This window comes from Hemiscyllium ocellatum, chromosome 8, assembly GCF_020745735.1.
Source record: "Hemiscyllium ocellatum isolate sHemOce1 chromosome 8, sHemOce1.pat.X.cur, whole genome shotgun sequence".
Classification (NCBI taxonomy): domain Eukaryota; kingdom Metazoa; phylum Chordata; class Chondrichthyes; order Orectolobiformes; family Hemiscylliidae; genus Hemiscyllium; species Hemiscyllium ocellatum.
Window position 1 is genome coordinate 100,815,488 of NC_083408.1, and position 20,488 is coordinate 100,835,975.

The 20,488-nt window shown below is 38.6% G+C and overlaps 1 protein-coding gene across 4 annotated transcripts in view; it reads right to left on the minus strand.

Moving 5' to 3' along the window:
* The window catches only part of ylpm1 (YLP motif containing 1), a 135,145-nt gene that overhangs the window by 93,681 nt on the left and 20,976 nt on the right, over positions 1–20,488 (minus strand). For 2 of the 4 annotated variants that reach the window (XM_060829391.1, XM_060829392.1), the window contains exons 2-3: positions 13,969–14,049; positions 4,648–4,914 (exon numbers count right to left, since the gene is read on the minus strand). In XM_060829391.1, the coding sequence (XP_060685374.1) occupies positions 4,648–4,914; positions 13,969–14,049 (348 nt within the window). The remainder of the gene's footprint in view (positions 1–4,647; positions 4,915–13,968; positions 14,050–20,488) is intronic. The other 2 variants (XM_060829393.1, XM_060829394.1) reach the window with 2 other exon arrangements.

Consider the following 20,488-nt stretch of genomic DNA (forward strand, 5'->3'; position numbering starts at 1 on the left):
CTGGCATGATTAAGTTGAAATATAGGATAGTGTATTGCTAAAATCCTGTTACTTTGAAGTGTTGCAGCTATGAAATGTAGGTTTGACACAAGAACAACGATGGCTGACAATACAATTCCAAGTCACAACACCTTAGACAGTATTTGTGCAAAAGCTAGTGCTACTATACATCTGCACATCCTTGTACAAACAGGGAACAGAAGTAGACTTTGAGATTCAAATCCACATTACTATCCACCCCAATAATGTTTCACCCTCTTTCTTATCAAGAGAACAACCAGTTCTGCCATAAAAAAAATTCCAAAACCATGCTTCCACATTTTCAGAAAGAAAGTTCAAAAGATTTAGAATTCCACTTAATCTCTCTAAATTTCACCTCATCTCTGTTTTAAATGAATGGCACCAAATAGTTACCTAGATTGTCCTTGAAGAGAAAACATCCAAAGTTCAATGGTGCAATACCTTAGCAGGGATGACAGTGGAGGAACAATGGCAGATATTTCTGTGTATGATGCAGGATCAGTTCATTCCAAAAAGGAAAAAAAGATCCTTGGAGGAGGTATGGGATGCTGTGGCTGACGAGGGAAGTTAAGAAACGTATAAAGTTAAAAGACAAAAAGTATAACATAGCAAAGATAAGTGGGAAAACGGAAGACTGGGAAGCTTTTAAAAAACAACAGAGGATTACTAAGAAGGAAATACACAGAAAAAATAAGGTACAAAGGTAAAATGGCCAAAAATATAAAGGAGGATAGTAAAAGCTTTTTAGCTTTTAGGCAAAAAAATGGTTAAGACTAAAATTGGGCCCTTGAAGACAGAAACAGGGGAATCTGTTATGGGGAACAAAGAAATGGCAGAAGAATTGAATTGGTACTTCAGATCTGTGTTCACTGGGGAAGACACAAGCAATCTCCCTGAGGTAACAGTGGCTGAAGGACCTCAACTTAAGGGAATTTATATTTGCCAGGAATTGGTGTTGGAGAGACTGTTAAGTCTGAAAGTTGATAAGTCCCCGGGGCCTGATGGTCTACATCCCAAGGCACTGAAGGAGGTGGCTCGAGAAATCATGGATGCGTTGGTGATTATTTTCCAGAGTTCAATACATTCGGGATCAGTTCCTGCGGATTGGAGGGTGGCTAATGTTATATTACTTTTTAAGAAAGGTGGGAGAGAGAAAGCAGGAAATTATAGACCAGTTAGTCTGACCTCAGTGGTGGGAAAGATGCTGAAGTCTATTATAAAGGATGAAATTACAACACATCTGAATAGTAGTAACAGGATAGGTCAGAGTCAGCATGGATTTATGAAGGGGAAATCATGCTTGACTAAGCTTCTGGAATTTTTTGAGGATGTAACTCTGAAGATGGACGAGAAAGATCCAGTAGATGTAGTGTACCTGGACTTTCAGAAAGCTTTTGATAAAGTCCCACATAGGAGGTTAGTGGGTAAACTTAGGGGGCATGGTATTGGGGGCAAAGTACTAACTTGGATTGAAAGTTGGTTGGCTGATAGGAAACAAAGAGTAGTGATAAACGGCTTCATTTTGGAATGGCAGGCAGTGACCAGTGGGGTACCACAGGGATCAGTGCTGGGATCGCAGCTTTTCACAATATATATTAATGATATAGAAGATGGTATTAGCAATAACATGAGCAAGTTTGCTGATGATACTAAGCTGGGTGGCAGGGTGAAATGTGAGGAGGATGTTAGGAGATTACAGGGTGACCTGGATAAGTTAGTTGAGTGGTCAGATGCATGGCAGATGCAGTTTAATGTGGATAAATGTACGGTTATCCACTTTGGTGGCAAGAACAGGAAGGCAGATTACTACCTCAAAGGAATCATTTTAGGTAAAGGGACAAGACTACGAGATCTGGGTGTTCTTGTACACCAGTCAATGAAGGTAAGCATGCAGGTACAGCAGGTAGTGAAGAAGGCTAATAGCATGCTGGCCTTCATAACAAGAGGAATTGAGTATAGAAGCAAAGAGGTTCTTCTGCAGCTGTACAGGGTCCTGGTGAGATCACACCGGGAGTACTGTGTGCAGTTCTGATCTCCAAATTTGAGGAAAGACATTCTGGCTATTGAGGGAATGCAGCGTAGGTTCACAAGGTCAATTCCTGGAATGGCGGGGCTACCTTATGCTGAAAGACTGGAGCGACTGGGCTTGTATACCCTTGAGTTTAGAAGACTGAGAGGGGATCTGATTGAGACATATAAGATTATTAAAGGATTGGACACTCTGGAGGCAGGAAACATGTTTCCGCTGATGGGTGAGTGCCGAACCAGGGGACACAGCTTAAAAATATGGGGTAGATCATTGAGGACAGAGATGAGGAGAAACTTCTTCAAGCAGAGAGTGGTGGCTGTGTGGAATGCTCTGCCCCAGAGGGCAGTGGAGGCCCAGTCTCTGGATTCATTTAAGAAAGAGTTGGACAGAGCTCTCTAGGATAGTGGAATCAAGGGTTATGGAGATAAGGCAGGAACAAGATACTGATTAAGGATGATCAGCCATGATCATATTGAATGGTGGTGCAGGCTCGAAGCGCAGAATGGCCTACTCCTGCACCTATTGTCTGTTGTCTCTCCACATCTATTCTTTCAAGACTCTCAGGAATTTACACATTTCAATCACCTAATCGTCTTCGAAACTACAATGGATATAACCCCAGCAATTTGAATTTTTCCTGACTAGGTAACCTGTCCTTTCCAGGTATTAGTCTGGTAAACGTTCAAACTGCTTCCAATGCATTTACATCATTCCTTGAATACAGACAATAAGATTGTACGCTGTATTCCAGGCATGGTCTCACCAGTGCTCTTCATAACTGAAGTATCAACTCTATACTTTTGTGGCCAATTCACCTCACAATAAATGATAACATCCTACTAGTTTTCCTAATTACTTTTTACACTTGCATTCTAATCTTTTGTCATTATTATTCTCGGCCACCCAGATCCCTCTGCAATTTCTCACAATTTAGATTATAGCTTCTTTTTATGCTTCCAGTCAAAATGGACCATTTTATTTTGCCACATTATACTCCACGAGCCAAATCTTTGCCCATTCAATTTATGTATCTGTAAGAAGCCTCCCATTTCTTTTCAACCTTAGCTTCCTACCATTCTTTGTATCATTAGCAAATTTGGCAACTAGACTTTCCATCACTTCAAAGTAATTTTAAAAATTTCTAAGTAGTTGAGGTCACAGCACCGATTCCTCAGTGCACCATTCATTCCATCTTGCCAACCTGAAAAAGCCGATTTATGACTGCTGTCTGCTTCCTGTGAGCCAGCTGATCTGCTACCCCTACACTATGAAATTTTACTTTCTGCAATAACCTTTAAGGTGGCACTCAAATGTTTTCTAGAAATCCGATTGTAGCCCATTGGTTTCCCCTTAATCACAGAGCATATTACATTCTCAATAATCTCTAATGGATTAGTTAAACATGTTTTATTTATTTGTTCATGGAATGTGGGCATCACTATGAGACTAAATCTCTACATCAAAACAACCAGGATACTACAAGAAAATCCGCAGCAATATTCACTTAGTTTCAGTTAGAAACATCTTTAAAACCGAAACAAAAGATAATATGATTCATCAAGCCAAGTACATGTCTGGTATCTATCTTCTCCAATTATATCACCAGATGGGATCATAACAATTTTCCATTCTGAGAAAAGATCATCAAGCTGAAACATTTACTCTGCTTCTCTATCCACAGATGCTGCCAGATCTGAATATCTATGTCTTGAACCTTGCCATTACCCTCCTCACTGGTGACTGCAACTGAAGAGTTTCATGGAATCTGCAACCTTTGAAATTGCACCCTATGTCCCAAGACCAGGTTATTAACAGATATCAAAAGTATTATTAAATAAAGAAACACTTTGTCAAAATTTTATATTCAACAGGCCGATTTGTAAAAAAACACCAAACTGAAGGGGAACCAATATTTATGCATGAAAGAAGAGTTCTGATAACTGGCAAGTGCACTGATTGGTTGAGACATTCCCATGGAGAATTTACCAGCTACTGGTGACTGACATTTAATAGGCAAGCTTTTTTAAATTTTTAAACCAGACTGATTGACTATTTAGTTAGCACACTGCCCTGAGGCATGAAACAAAGAAAGGCCATCACCTATTTTGCTGAGCTTTGCCAAGAATGAATACTTTTGTGTGTTCTTTCTGTCCGCAAGGAACAGATCCCGGCGTATTAATTTATGTAGCTTCCAGTACATGCATGTGTCACACTGGTCAAAGGAAGGAATCAGGTATTTAGAAAGTATTCATGTTGGAAATCTCTTAACCCACTGAGTGAATTACACTCCTGTAAATGATTGAAGAATTCAAAACAATCTTCAAAACAACTTAAGAACTAAACATTTCTTATAGTTCCCTTAAGTACACAATTGTCTTAAATTATCCAAAAATCCATAGATGAAAATTTCCCTGAGATGATCGGCAAGAAGTAGAGATATTCATATGTAAGTCATTCACATGTCCTTAAGTTAAGCCAAGACAATATGCAAGTTTATTTGCCAAGATGAGTTTGGTTATATCCATGTGAAATGGATTTACAGATGAAAAATGTAGTGGTCTGAATTTACACTGAAGACACAAACAGGCTTTGCCTACCTTTGCTTCTTCAGGTGGTGGTGGGGGTGGTATCTCCTCTTTGGGTGGTGGAGGTGGTGGTTGTGTTTTGGGAGCCTCATAAGGTGGAGCTGGTGGCAATGGCGGCTGAGTAGTATAAGGAGTTTTGGCCTCATCTGCTTTCTGTTGCACAGATTCACTGCTCTGATTCATTTCATCACTCTGGTTCTGTTCATGCTGTCCTCCATACTGTTTGTTCCCATGCTTCTGTAGGTTTTGCATGTGCTGCTGATACCAATACTGCTGCTGCTGATGGCAAGAGGGTGGAGAGAATTCAAGTTAATTTATGTTTACAACTCAACAGTCACATCTTTGTTCCTGGGTTGATCATCTATGCAAACTATGCTGCATCAATGGACAAAATATTCTGAAGTTGTTATGCATTTACATCAAGACTACTGAGCTTGTAATTATTTTATATATATATTCTTCAATCTAGGTTATTCTCATATCTATTAGCCACCTATTACATACTAAAACATTTAACTGATTCCCCACCATATGACTCAAAAGTGAAACTTGAACATTTAATACCATACTTTTTAACCCACATTATATGTCCTTGCTGAGTTCCAGTGAGTCCCAGATTCTGCATAATAATTTCAAAGTGCTCCAATGTTGTTTAGCGGACACAATGTGCTATTTTGTAGCTAAAACCCTTATGTTACCCAAATTGAATTTTCTCTGCTTCACGATAGTTATTTGTTTTGATCCAACATTACAAGCCGTAAAGTTCCAGCTACTTTGACAACCCACTTCGGCTAATCATGACATGAAAAATGACAGATTTGGAATCAGAATGTAATCTTAAGGTTTTTGTCACAAGACTATTAAAGACCAAACTTTTGTCAAGCTACAATGAAGGAGAGAGAAATGTACTGAGCATTAAATCGGTAAATTAATATTCACTAGATAGTTACAAATTAATTTGAAATAAACAAGAAACTGCAAATACTGAAATGTTAAATACTACTTCATTAGCACATTTCTTTGAAGGAAATTTCACTTTTATTGCTATATGCTTTAACATTAACCCATTTCAAGCTGGTTTCAAGCTTGCAAGATATATTTGCAAGTACAAATAAAAAAATGACAATTTGGCAATTGTGTGGGAACCTCAATGATCTATTCCAAGGAGTAGAACAAAGTAGTAAACAATCCTTGTAAACAGTCCCTGCAACATGTAAGTTCATAATAATACATTCCTTCCAAATGAGGAGAAATAACTAACAAACACAAGAAAATGCCTGCCATAACGTAAAAGAAAGAATTTAATAATAATGTCTCATTTGTACTTATGATCCACAAACAAAGAAGAGCCTTTTATTGTCAAATCCATGCATTTAAACACAGATGGAAAATTTTGGAAACATTCAGCAAGCCAGGTTGCATCTGTGGAGAACATTATCATTGCAGGTTTAAGTTCCTACATCAGAACCACCAGCTGTGGAGCTAAGGAGCTAGGAAGACATAGGAACAGGAACTTGTCTCGCCATTCAATGAGATCATGGCTGATGTGCGGCCTAATTCCATCTACCTATCTTTAATCCACAGCCCTTAACACCTTTGTTAATAGAAATTCATTTACCTCAGATTAAACTTAACAACTAATCCAGCATCCACCACCATTTGTGGAAGTGAGTTCCAAACTTCTACCACTCTTTCTGTGTAGAAGAGCTTTGTAGCATTGCTCCTGAATGGTCTGGCCCTAATTCTCACACTATACTCCTGAGATCTAGAATCTTCAATCAGTGGCAATAATTTATGTTTTTCCTGTTAATATCTTGAAAATTTCAATCAGATCACCCTTTAACCTTCTACATTCGAGAGAAAACAGGACTAATTTGTGTAATCTCTCCTCGTAACTTAACCCCTGAAGTCCAAGCATTACTCTTGTAAAACTACCTTGCACTCCCTCCAAGTCCACCAAGGTGTGGTGCCAAGATATGCTCAAGTATTCCAAGTGGGGCTTTCTTAGTTATTTTCTCCATGACACTTTAAAGATTATGCACCTGAATGCACGTCTCTTTTGACATTCATTGTATTCAACTTCACACAGTCTAGAAAGTACCCTTATCTATCCTTTCTGGTCCAAAATGAATAACCTACACTTGCTTATACTGAATTCCATCTTACATAGTTTTGCCCATTCACTCATTGCATTAATATTCCTTTGTAATTTTATGCTATTATCTACGTTGTCTACAATGCCACATCACTTTGTGTCATCAGCAAACTTGAATATAGGACTTGCAATATCATTATTCAAATCATTAATAATGAATGTGAATAATAATTGAGGCCTTAACACAGAACCATTTTGTGCAAGTTCCCTCCAAGCCACTCACCATTCCAGCTTGGAAATATATTGCCATTCCTTCACTGTCACTAAGTTAAAACCTTGGAATTTCCTCCCTAAAGGCACTGTGGGTCCTTTACAGCATGTGGACTGCAGCTCACCATCACTTTCTTAAGTGCAACTAGCGACAGATCATAAACGCTGGCCATTGAGAAATACCATATCCCTCGAGTGAATAACAAGGTCACAGAGCATATAATGTGTACTAGTGGACAGCCTATCCTCAAAGAAGTCAAGATAGTAAAGACTCAGAGGTGGACTTAGTGAGAAAATGGATGGAAATTGCAAGCAAAAATTGCTCATTTTTTCCCAATTCCAGACAAGAGCAGGAAGCAGCACTGATGGTAACAAGAGAAATTTTTCATCTATAGTAATCTATTGCACTCCTGAATTGTGCCTTCTAATGTTGGAAAATCTTTGGAGTTAGGAGGCAAACTTTGTTTCTATTCGTGAATGGGATGTGGACAGCTGGCTCGGCCTGTTCTTAATTGTCCAGAGACAGTGAAGGGTCAACCATAGTGCTGGGAGTCTGGAGCCACATGTACAGCAGACCAGGTACGGTCAGATTTCCTTCCTGAAAGGATAGTAGCGGACTAGATAGCTGACCATTCCCCTTTCTTTATTAAGGTCATTTCTAAAACATGACCACTGTGGCCTGAAGTCTCATCTGTTTTCATATCAACAGAAAGCCTCTCAAAATCCTTTTCGCCTCTGTACCAAACCAGACTGATCAGAGCCCGGCCCAGTTTATTAGCCCTCTGAAAAAAAAAATCAAGGACAGAGTATCCTTGAACCAAAAAAAAGGGACTAACTTTGTGACACCTCCCCCCTTAAAAGAAAAACCATTGATACCAAAAGGCGATTTCATTTTAAGGCTTCAAAGCCCAGTTAGTAGTCTAAACACGCATATACACTACCCTAACTATAATATGCAAACATGCACAACCCAATGCAAATTCAGGCCACTGTACATCCATCACCGAACGCCTCCATATCTCATTCGAATCTTGATAATACATCAGCAATCACGTTTTCGCAACCTACCACATGAACAATTGTCAAATTGAATGGCTGCAACCACAAGCTCCATCTAAACAGTCTGGCATTTTTGCACTTAAAATTCAGCTAGTGTACCACCAAGCCTGCCTTCTGAAGTTGATCAAACATGTCCAATAAATGTTGTAAATTTTCCTTCCATAAGTGACTAAAAATCACCAGGTCATCAATATATTCCACACAATTGGGTAATTCGTCAATGACCTTATTAGTCAGTCTCTGAAATGCAACTGGAGCATTATTCATTCCAAATGGCATGACTTTGAACTGATATAGCTAGAGAGCTGAACACTTCCCTTTCTTTATGCAGGTCACATCTAAAACATGACCACTTTGGCTTGAAGTCTCATTTGTTTACATATAAACAAAAGGCCTCGCAAAATCCTTTTGATCTCTATACCAAACCAGACTGATCGGAGCCCAGCCCGGTTTATTACCCCTCTGAAAAAAATTCAGGAACAGAGTATCCTTGAGCCAAGTCACAGCTTTTAGATAAAAAAGGGACTAGCTTTGTGACTGGTTACATTGTTACCATTAGGCAAGGTTTTAATTCCAGATTTTCAACTGAATTCAAACTTCACTCTCTGCCATGGTGGGATTTGAACCCATATCCTCAGAATAAGAGCCTAGAGTTCTGGAGCACTCATCCAGCAGGATTACCACTTCTCCATCATGTTAGATAAGTTCAAACACATGGGAGTCGCTTGTAACCATCTCAGTCAGAAGTGTAGATGGATGACCTATTAATAGAATATTTAGGCTGCAGCTTAGTGTAGTAGTCACAGAATTTATGTGATTGGGCCTTTAAGCTTCTGGTTAATGTGACCACCTGAATGCTGCTTAGACAATGATAATACCCTCTGCATGGCACAACAGCATCTCCCATTTATCAGTTCATGATGGTCGAGTTGGACAGGGACCTGGACTACATTGCTATCTGAGGAATTATGAATTGAGTTGAACATTGTGCCATCAGCAAGCCAGTCTACTTCTGACATTGAGTAACAGGGAAGAAACTGAGGAAGCAACTGCTGACATTTCTGCCAAGGACACTGGACTGACATCAAGCAACGTCCTGGGCCAAGATGACTGTTCTATGACAACCTTTTCTTTGTGCTGAGTATGAATTCATACACTGGCTTTAATCCTACTTCCCACTTATTAAGGCTTTATGAAGTTTACAGTTGCATGTCTAGGGTAGCCACTTTAGCATTTCAGCCCTTTTGGCCATATTCAGATAAGTTATAATGAAATTCAGAATACAGTGACTCTGGCAGAATAGAAACTGTAATAGCAAATAGATTATTGGTGAGTAACTGACACTTTAAAGGAACTGCTGATCACTCCTTCATTCACTTTGATGATAACTTACTGTAGATTGACTGGATAGTAATATGTGAGGTTGGCTATGTGCTCCTTTGGTTGCTTTTCTCTACTCCATGCAGCTTATTACTTGGTGTTAATACAGTCCTGTGCTATTCATCAAACATATTGAGACCTCATTTACAGGTATACACAGCGCTGCTTTTTTAAGAACCAGGGCTGGTCATCTGGCTCAATGGTGTTGAAAAAGTGATGAACATACTAGACCATCAAGTTATACATGTTGGTATAACAGATTTCCATTGACAGACCACAGCATCACATCAGTGTCCAATTTTAAGTTGCCATTGTTAATTCCACTTAGAAAAGTAGTAGTGCCAAAAAAAAACATGAAAAGGGTGCTCTGAGTGTGAAGACTTGGTTTTACCTCAAGGAATATGCTGCATGTGCACTAGGCAAATTGCTAAGGACTAGATAAGGTAATTATTTCCTTGTTTGTGCTCACATTGCAAACCCAGTGTGACACCTACAGTCTTCAGAGCTCAATCAATAGTACTACACCCTAACCCAAGTCTCCAATCCAGAGTACATATGGAGTCGTTCTATTCAGAGGTTCAAGAATTCAAAACAATCTTCTGGAAACACAAGATCTTGAGGAGACTGGATAGGGTAGATACCCAGAAAATATTTCATCTTTTGGGAGAAATTAAAACTAGGGTTTATAGACTAACAGTAAGAAAGCTGCCTTTTTAAATAGTGCAACGAAACCTATTCTCTTTCTCTCTCTCTCTCTCTCACACACACACATACACAAACACAAGGTTGTCAACTGATGAAATTTCCTTTGGAGAAAGTACTGAAGGTTGAGTCTTGAGGCTAAATTATGTAATATTATTCAAAACACAAGACAGCAAGCATTCTAATGTACAGACAGGAAATAGAAAACACAACCATATCAACCACGATCTTATCAAATGGTGGAGTAGCCTCAAAGGGCCAAATGGCCTGCTCCTATGCTCCCGAATATTTATTCAACATTTCAGAGATGGCAATGACAAAGTTTTCTTATCCATATTTAACTTTACTCCTTCAATTTAATGGGATGAAGAACACGATTACTTCAACCCACATATACACAATATGCTGCAGCCGGTCTCTCCTTCTGCTCTGACAAATATCTATGGAAGGTGTTACAACCGAGCTTGGAGGAATGCACAAATTTCCTTCTAGGTCCACTCCACCATTTGCAATAAATTTTAAGTTTAACTTTTGTTGTAATGAACAATTCTGTAACTGATTCAGTTTTGAATACAATTCATCCAGGGTTCATTTGTCAACAAATAACGAGGGCATTACATCTAAAACTTACTCAAGCTAACAAAGATTATTGTTAAAAAATGGTTTAGTCCATGTAAAGATACACAAGATACTCAAATAACTCTACTTGAAGAAAACAGGGGTAAGATCAGATCAGTAAATTCAATCAAACAGATCCCATGGATTTCTCAGCTATCCTCCCTGGACATTAATGACCATGTGGGTCACCACTTATGTGTCATGGACTGCTGCGCTGATTGATCAAGTTCTAGTGGCCCACTTTCCCATCCTGGGATTACATGCTGTTAGATTCTGCACCCCAGCAGTTCCAGTTCCAGATTTTCATAAATGGGAAGCTTCAACCAGCCAATATTACCAACATTTTAGTGATTTTTCATTTTCTAATCTCGTTGAATTGCACTGAAAGAAAAATTGCGGGCATCCAAACACCACTCCCTGCTGCACTGAACAATTAATTCTGCAGCGGCTTCTTTCGAGACCTTTATAGCTCCTATGGTGCCTTAAGCCCCAACTGCACACAGCTATTCAACTGCTCAAGGACTTTCCCAAGCCCCAACTAAACAAAACCCAATAATTTGGTTGCATTTGGAAGCAAAGCTAACAGCAGCCTTGCCTAGCATGCAGTGAGTCTTTCTCGAAGCATCCAGCAACCAACAGAGAACCTTGCAATCGGTGCTACCGCTATTTTTAGGTAGGTCAGAATGTAACTCATATTTTGGAGCAGACAAACATAGTATCCTGGGAATTTCCTGCCTCCCTGAATGTTACAAGGCTCACCAACTGTTGGCTCCTGCCGCAGTACATACAACAAAAAAGGAATCCATCCTAATGGCAATAGAGGAGTGTAAATTGTTGGGTGATAGATACAACTGAGCACAGTCACACCAGGACTTTGCTTGCTTAGTCTGAGAGTTGATTTGCCTTATTTTCACACTGTCCCACATTAGTGGGGAGGTTTTTGCAGGGTCAAATGAAACGTGCTACTTTACTGTGCTCAAGGCTCATGCTTCAGTTGAAGCATAGTGATTTTTCTTTTCTTTCTTGCAGCATTTTGATAAAACTAAGTACTTTGTTATACCATAAGTGCAGTCGTACTTTGGTGTCATTCATAAATAAGACCAGGTAAGGATTGTCAGTTTCTTATGTGTGGACATAAGTGAGCCTGACAGATTTGAATGACAATCAGCCAGTTTTATATTCACTTTTTATTGATACCAGCTTTTTATTTCAGCATTGTTGAACATACTGATATCAAATTTACAAACAACCATAATTAAATTTTGAGTCCTCTCTGGATTGGTCCAATAATTCAGTTAACATAATTCTTTACTTGGTCAGGAATACATGTCTCTAATGTATTAATACCCCTTCCGTCCTTGTAACTTAATTCTGCTTTTGAAATGTCACTGAATACTCACAATATAATGCATAAGAAAAAAATTCATTTTCATGGCATAAGAAAATGAACATATAGATACATAAACATGCATACTTGTGGATCTCAGTGCTAATAACACTGATCTATTTCTACCCAAGTTAGTATTGTGCTTATTATTTCATAAAGTAAACTTCTTCAATACATCAAGAAACTTCACTATAGTAGGTCTATGAACAATAGTGCTGAGTCAGACATCCTGGAGCTGGTCTTTGGCTAAACTGTTTCCTCGTAACCATACTTATTCATCCAACAATCTAATAGCGTGTCGCATTTGAAAAAAAAGTAAATCTAGAATGACGTCATTGGAGAGCACTTATGGAAGAAGTAAATCTACTAAAAAAAACTGCATTAACAGGACTCTAAATTTTCAACTTGTTATTTCTGAAGGTCTGACAATATAAATAATATTTTCTTGCTCAACTTCAGCTCTACATTGGTTTCAATAGAAAGTCAACCATGTGGCATGTTAATGTTTCCAAGTAGTATAAAAAAGGATCTTTAAGATTCAGGATCTGGCACTCAAGGGACTTTCTTTTTACATTGTTCCTTTTAGAATGCCCCAAGTGCTTTACAGCCAATACTTTTCAAAAGGTAGTCACTGCTGTAATATGGAGAAATGCAGCAACAAATGCACAGACAAAACCTCAACAAAGAATGCAGAAAGAACTGACTAGATAACTTTTTTCAGTTATGGTGGATGAGGGACAAATGTTGACCAGAACATGGAGAGAATGTTCCTTCTCATTGTAAAATATCACAAAATGTTTTAGGTCCACCTGAGAAAGTGGACCGGACACTGATCGCACAACTCCATAAAAATTAACATTTTGAACAGTACAACACTCATTCAGAATTGAAGTGTCAACTTAAGTTCAGCAGTCAATCTTCCGGTGTGGGACCTACATCTGAATTATTCACTACTTCACATTTTAAAAAAGGTCCATAGTGCCATCAGGGCTGGGTTGTCTGCTGTGTTTTTGAAAAAAAAAATCAAAAAAATTAAATCACCAAGATTTGTTGTGTGGTGTTCTTGGTTTTAGGTCAAGTTAATATATTTTATTGAATCAAAATATAAAAAGCTTTAATCTTTAGCTTTGAATGTAGCCAATTCCATTCCACAACTTTACACAAATGGAAATACTCTGAATGCTGAATGCCTGAAATATGAACACAAAAGGCTAGACAGGAAAAGTTGGGATGCGAGTAATTTAGAACAGTTATTCCCACTTTTTTTTTAATTCTTGCTCCTCAGCCTTCCTGGTCATGCAATAGCACACTTGAAAAAGGTGCACTGTTATCAAACTTTGAGCTGTTTTACAGGATATTCACAAGTACTTAAAATGTACTGTTGGATCATAAAATGGAATAGCTGCTTCAGTATCTGATTCGGAGTGCTAATTTACATATATTTTATCAACATGAGTGTTCTTCAATACATTAACCATTAGCCACATATGGCGAGTTGGGAATCCAGATGCCACAAATTAAGTTTCCAGTTAAGAAACAAAAATAATAACATGGACAGCTTTGAGGAGGATAGCAAATCAATATAAACCTTATTGTGCATTACTCGTAAAATATTTAGGATGAAAAGGAAAAAGCAAGTTTTGTTTTAATTTCTATGTCTTAATTCCTCCTTCACTGAATGGTGGCAAGTATCTTGAAATTATCAGTCATGAGATATCGAATGAATGCTTGCTGAAATGATGTCACCAAATCCCCACTAGTCCACATTTTCTATTGGACAACACTAAACGACACAATTTATAATGTGTTGTCCTGCACTTACCTGATAGGAGCCATTTATTGCTTTGGAAAAATCACTGGACTTCTTGTCACCAGGTGTTGTCAGAGTACTCGCAGTAGCTGACTGAAATGCACAGAAAACTAAGAATGTAAATAAATATTATAGGCTTTTTTTTTCCATTTCTGCATCTTAAATATGTATTCTGAAAGCAATTAAATGTTCAGAGTAAAAGTTTTCTTAGCACAGAAACAAAAAAAAATTAGAACAGAATAACCTCATGTTCAATTACAATAAAACCATGATTAATCTATTATGTTAGAGAAGATTTTAAAACTAGGAGACAAAAGGCATTTGATAAATCATCTCCATTTACATGAGCTATACATAATACACACTACGTGGTTTGGGATCAGTGTTGCTGTTTAGAAAAAGAAAAACATTCCAAACAATTGAGGGATGTAGATGCATTCTTCAGAAGGAAATCAGAAGGGCAAAAAGGGGATATGAGATAGGCTTGGCAGATTAAGTTAAGGATAATCCAAAGAGATTCTACAAGTACATCAAGAACAAAACAGCAAGTAGAGAGAGAATAGAGCCCCTTAAAGATCAACAAGGTCATCAGTGTGGAACCACAGAAGATGGGAGAATACAAATCTTGCATCAGTTTTTACTCTTGGGAAAGAAATGGAAGCTAGGGAACTCGAGGAAATAAGTACACATGCCTTGAAAACATTGCACATTACAGAAGATGAAGTGTTGCAAGTCTTAAAAAACAAAGATGGATAAATCGCTGGGGCCTTAAAGTGCATCATGGGACATTGTGGGAAATTAGGGAAGAAATTGCAGGGTCCCTGACAGAGATATTTGTATCATCTACAGCCATGGGTTAGGTGCTGGAGGACTGGAGGGTGGCTAAGAAGGGCAGTAAGAAGCCTGGGAACTATAGACCTGTGAGTTTGACATTTGCGATGGGTAAGCTGTTGGAGGGAATTTGGACAGATAGGATTTACGTGCATTTGGAGAGGCAAGGACAGATTAGAGACAGTCAGTATGGCTTTGTGCATGGGAAATCATGTCTCACAAACTTGATTCAGTTTTTTGGGGATGTAACGAAAAAGATAGATGAGGGTAGAGTGGTAGACATTGTCAATATGGACTTTAGTAACACCTTTGACAAGGTACCACATGGTAGACTAATAAGTGAAGTTAGATCACATGGGATTCAAGGAGAGCTTGCCAATTAGTTACAAAATTGGCTTTGAAGGTCGAAGACAGAATGTGTTGGAGAAAGGTTGTTTTTCGGATTGGAGGCCTGTAACCAGTTTTGTTTCTCAGGGTTCAGTGTGGAACTGTTGTTGTTTGTCATTTACATAAATGATTTTGATGAGAATATAGACAGCATGGTTATTAAATTTGCAGACGAAAATTAACGGTATAGTCGACATTGAAGAAGGTTAGCTAAGATTACAAAGGGATCATGATCAATTGGGCCAATGGGCTGGGGAACGGCAGTTAGAGTGTAATTTGGATAAATGCAAGGTATTGCATTTTGGTAAACCAAAGACAGGACTTATACAGTTAGTGGTAGGGCCCTGAATAGTGTTGTTGAACGGAGACACCAAAGGGATCAGGTACATAGTTCGTTGGAAGTTGCATCATTGGCAGACAGGGTAGTTAAGAAAGCATTTGGAACACTCGCCTTCATTGCTCAGACCATTGTGCATTGGAGTTGGGACATCATATTGAGGTTGTACAGGACATTGGTGAGGCCACTTTTAGAGAACTTTGTACAGTTCTGGCCACCCTGCTCTAGGAAGTATATTATTAAAGTGTACGGGATTCAGATAAGATTTACTAGAATTTTGTCGGGACTGGAGGGTTTGAGTTATAAGGATAGGCTGGGACATTTTTCACAGAAGCGTAGGAGGTTGAGGGGTGACCTTATAGAGGTTTTAAAACCATGAGGAGCATAGATATGGTGAATGTCGAGATCGTTCCCCTCGGTGGGAGTGTGCAAATGTAGGGGGCAGATATTTAATATAAGAGAAAGATTTTAAAAAGGAGCTGAGGGCAACTTTTTCACACAGTGTATAGTTCGTATGTGGAACGAACTGCCAGAGGAAGTGGTAGATGAAGTTATAGTTACAACATTTAAAAGATATCCCATTATTGTGTGTTTACAGTATCTTATGGTTACAGTACTCAGCAAACCAGAGAATCCAGGCTAAAATCCTATCAAAGTTGTGAAACTGAATTCAATAAACTGTGTAAACACAGAAAAACTGCAATGCTAGAAATCTGAAATGAAAAGAGAATGCTGGAGAATATAGCAGGTCTGTCAGGAAAAGAGAAAGCTAACTAAATTACTTAAGCACCCAACAAGGAACCCAACTCCAATGCTGCCCTAAATGATAAGCAGTCAGAATATGTGCATGAATTTTATTTTCATCAAGAAGAATGAGCGTTACCATCATTATTCAAAACCTATATAAAAGTTTTTCGCCAACAAATTACCCGCAACGCCATCATCTATAAAATGTTTCAAGTCTGAAATCATGATTATTAAAAGAGCTGTAATTGAAATTTCATCATGAACATCTAAGACAAAACTACCTTTATAGCTTCCTCACCAATGTCTAAACTAATCTAAATCTAACTCATCTAAATCAATGACCCTAGTTCCAGATGCTTACCATTCTTTGGGTGAAGTCATTGTTTTTTCTGAATTCTGAATTGAAATTTTCTGGTGACTACCTTATTGAAGTTCTTCTGTCTTAAGCTCTTCTTTGCAATAAGGTATGTTCTCTTTCTATTCACTCAACCAGAGCTTTAATTTTAAATATTTGTGTAGGTCACCCGTCAGCCTCTTTTGCCCAAGCAAGGAGACTCAACGTGCAAATCTCATTGTTACATCATCTCCAATGAGACAATATAATTTGATAATTATTAGACCTGATCATGATACAGTACTCTAAGCATGGTTTAAATGAGTTAGCTTCCCCATGTTTCATTTCTATCCCTCTCGAAATAAAGTCCAGCATTTAATTTTATTTTTGCTTACTTGTGGCACAACCATTCTCAATTTTCTACTTCACCTCCTCAAAGAAATTCATGAAGGCTAGTCAAGCAATAGTACTGTGAGACAATCCATTGTTTTCCTCCGAGGGGTTCCTCTAATCCGTCCACTTATTTATTTCCCCTACCAGGAATGTTAATCTAACTGGTTTGTGTTTCCCTTGCCATGCTTTATCCCCATCTTAATATTCAAATCATTTGTCCATTTCTACCGCCTGGAGCCACCGTGGTCTGGGAAGAGCGAGAGTGAGAGTGTGTGTGTGTGTGTGTGTGTGTGTGTGTGAGAGAGAGAAAAAAAAAGAGAACAATGCTGTTAAGGAACTTCCAGGATGTTTGTGCAGCAACAGTTCCAAGTCAGGATGGTGTATGAATTTAATTTGCATTCTGGGAATCTAAGATGATTTTAAAAGAAAAAGGCATTTTGTAGGACAATGATTCTGGGCATGTTATAGGAGTGAGGTTATCTCATGACCTTTTCTATATAGTTTAGACTAGTCTCTCGTTATGATGTATGAGCCAAAGCAATTGGCCATTTGGGGCCTGGCTTGATCAAGGTTTCCAACTTTAATGTGCATTTAGCTTAATTAGTCAAGTGTACTCAGACCTATCAACGAGTTTCTCTTCCTCTGCAAACTTTTGCCATTTTATTGCTACTTATCTGATTACGGGCATGTGGCGTTTTTTTTGTGATTTTAATACCAAATTCTGTATAACGACAGCTTGTTTGCAGCAATAAGGGGAATAGCCTGAGAGAGCTCTTAGGGGTAAGAGCTGGCGCTGCTATTCTGCTAATGGTTTTAGAACCTTAGATACCTACAAGCCAGGCTTGAGCTATGTTATAATGTAACATTGATGCCACTGATAAGTAAAGGTAATAATTTAAACTAAACTGTCTGCAAGAGTTTTATATTCCAGACTACCACAGAGTACAATCACCAGGATGAACCAAGACAAACTTACAAGTCGGGTCCATCAGGGATTGCCTGAGCCATCTCAAAAAGGTTTATCAACACAACCAAATCTTTAACTGCTGAGGATCTGATCTCTGGAATTCCTTTCCTTTTTGCCCATTTTGGCAACTTCTATGTGGTTCACTGTCAAATATTGTCCAATAACATTCCTGTCACAGACTCTGGGAAATGTCACTATGATAAAATTACCATATTTAGACAACTTTTATTGTTGAATCAACAAAAAAATTAATGTGATCGTTGGATTCTAGGCAAAGTTAAGCACTGGTTGCAAAGGCTACAAACACTTCTCTGAGCGCACTTCTGGTTGCTACTTGTCAATTGAAAAATATCAGATTTACATCAATTTTTTGTGTGCCAGAATACTTATCAGTGCAGTGAAACTTTTAATAATAGGCTGTTAATATGAACCACTGCAAATAAATAAGTTTATAGAATAACCCAGTGGGTTTCTTGCATAATATGGAGTCACAAAGGTTTTCAGAAGATTTGTAGCTCAGGTTGAGTTTCTGGATAGAAGTTTGCTCACTGAGCTGGAAGGTTCATTTTCAGACACTTCGTCACCATACTAGGTAACAATATCAGTGAGCCTTCAGTGAAGCACTGGTGTTAGTGGCCCGCTTTCTATTTATGTGTTCAAGTTTCTTTGGGTTAGTGATGTCACTTCCTGTGGCAATGTCAATTCCTGATCTTTTTCTCAGAGAGTGGTAAACGGGGTCAAAGTCAATCTGTTTGTTGATAGAGTTCTGGTTGGAATGACAAGCTTCTAGGAATTCTCATGAATGTCTGTTTGGTTTGTTCTAGAATGGATATGTTATCCCAGTTGAAGTGGTGTTCTTCTTCATCTATATGTAAGGATATTAGTGAGAGTGGTCATGTCTTTTTGTGGATAGTTGATGTTCATGTATCCTGATGGCTAATTTCCTGCCTGTTTGTCCAGTGTAGTGTTTGTTACAGTTCTTGCAAGATATTTTATAAATGACATTAGTTTTGCTTATTGTCTGTCTGGGGTCTTTCAAGTTCATTAGCTGCTGTTTTAGTGTGTTGGTGGATTTGTGGGCTACCATGATGCCAAGTGGTCTGAGTTGTCTGGCAGTCATTTCCAAGATGTCTTTGATGTAGGGGAGAGTGGCTAAGATTTATTGAGGCGTTGTGTCTGCTTGTTTGGGTTTGTTGCTGAGAAATCAGCAGACTATGTTCATTGGGTGGGAGACAGTGAGGTCTGCAGATGCTGGAGATCAGAGTTGACAGTGTGTTGCTGGAAAAGCACAGTAGGTCAGGCAGCATTCGGGTAGGAGGAAAATTGACGATTCAGTCCGGAGCCCTTCATCAGATATCCTGATATTACCCAGTATGGTGACAAAACATCTGAAAATGAACTGGGTAGCTCAACAAGCAAACTTACATCCATAGTTTCTATGCTTCGTAAATAGTACTTGAATTGTAACAAAACACATTACACATCTGCCCGGCCTCAGAATTGCTGCTGAAACTGTCATCCATGCCTTTGTTTTCTCTAGACCTGATACTTCAAATGCAATCCTGACTGTCCCTCCCATACTCCACCGTCCATAAACTTAGGCGCAATCAAAACCCTAAGACACACAAGTTAACCGACAAACAGGCCTACTTGCCCATCTAACCCACAACTAAGCAATGTCTTGGATGTTAAAACTCTTGTATTCAAACGCTTTCATAATTTCACTGTCTATATTTCTGCAACTTACTCCAGTTCTACAATCCTGCAAAATATCTACAGGCCTCCAATTAAGGTCTCTTAATAACTCTCATCGTGATCACTGGTTCAGTCCATTCAGTTGCATAAAGCTCCAGGACTCCCTTCCTAAAGCCCTCTATTTCTCTTCCACCTTTAAAAAATACCGTTTAAAACCTATGATTTGATCCAGTATAATCTTATCAAATTGTGTTCAATATGCTTCTGTGAAGAACCACAGAATATTTAGCTGCATTGAAATTGAAATCTAAGTTCAAGCTGTACAGAGTTCAAGATAATATCATGAATCAAGGATATCCAAAAGATGCCACAAACTACATACAAAGAAAAGCTTTCTGGAATGGCTTTTCCCAAGGTGTGTTCAGAGTCATTCAGCACAAAAATAGACCCTTTGGTCCAAACAATCTATGCCAACCATGTTCCACTAAACTAGTACCACCTTTCTGCACTTGGCCTGTATTTCTCCATACTTTCCCGATTTGTAAACATATCCAAATGTCTTTTAAACGTTGTAACTAAACCTGCAGCCACCACTTTGTCTGGCACTTCATCCCATGCATGAATCACTCTGAGTAAAAAAAAACTTGCCCTTTAAGTCCTTTCTGAACCTTTCTCTTCTCACCTTAAAATTATACCCCCTAGTTTTGAACTCTGCCACCCTAGGGAAAAGACCCTCGTCATTCACCTTATCTATGCCTCTTATTATTTTATAAACCTCAATAAGCTCACCCCTCAACCTCCTATACTCCAATGAAAAAGATCCCAGCCTTTCCAGTCAATG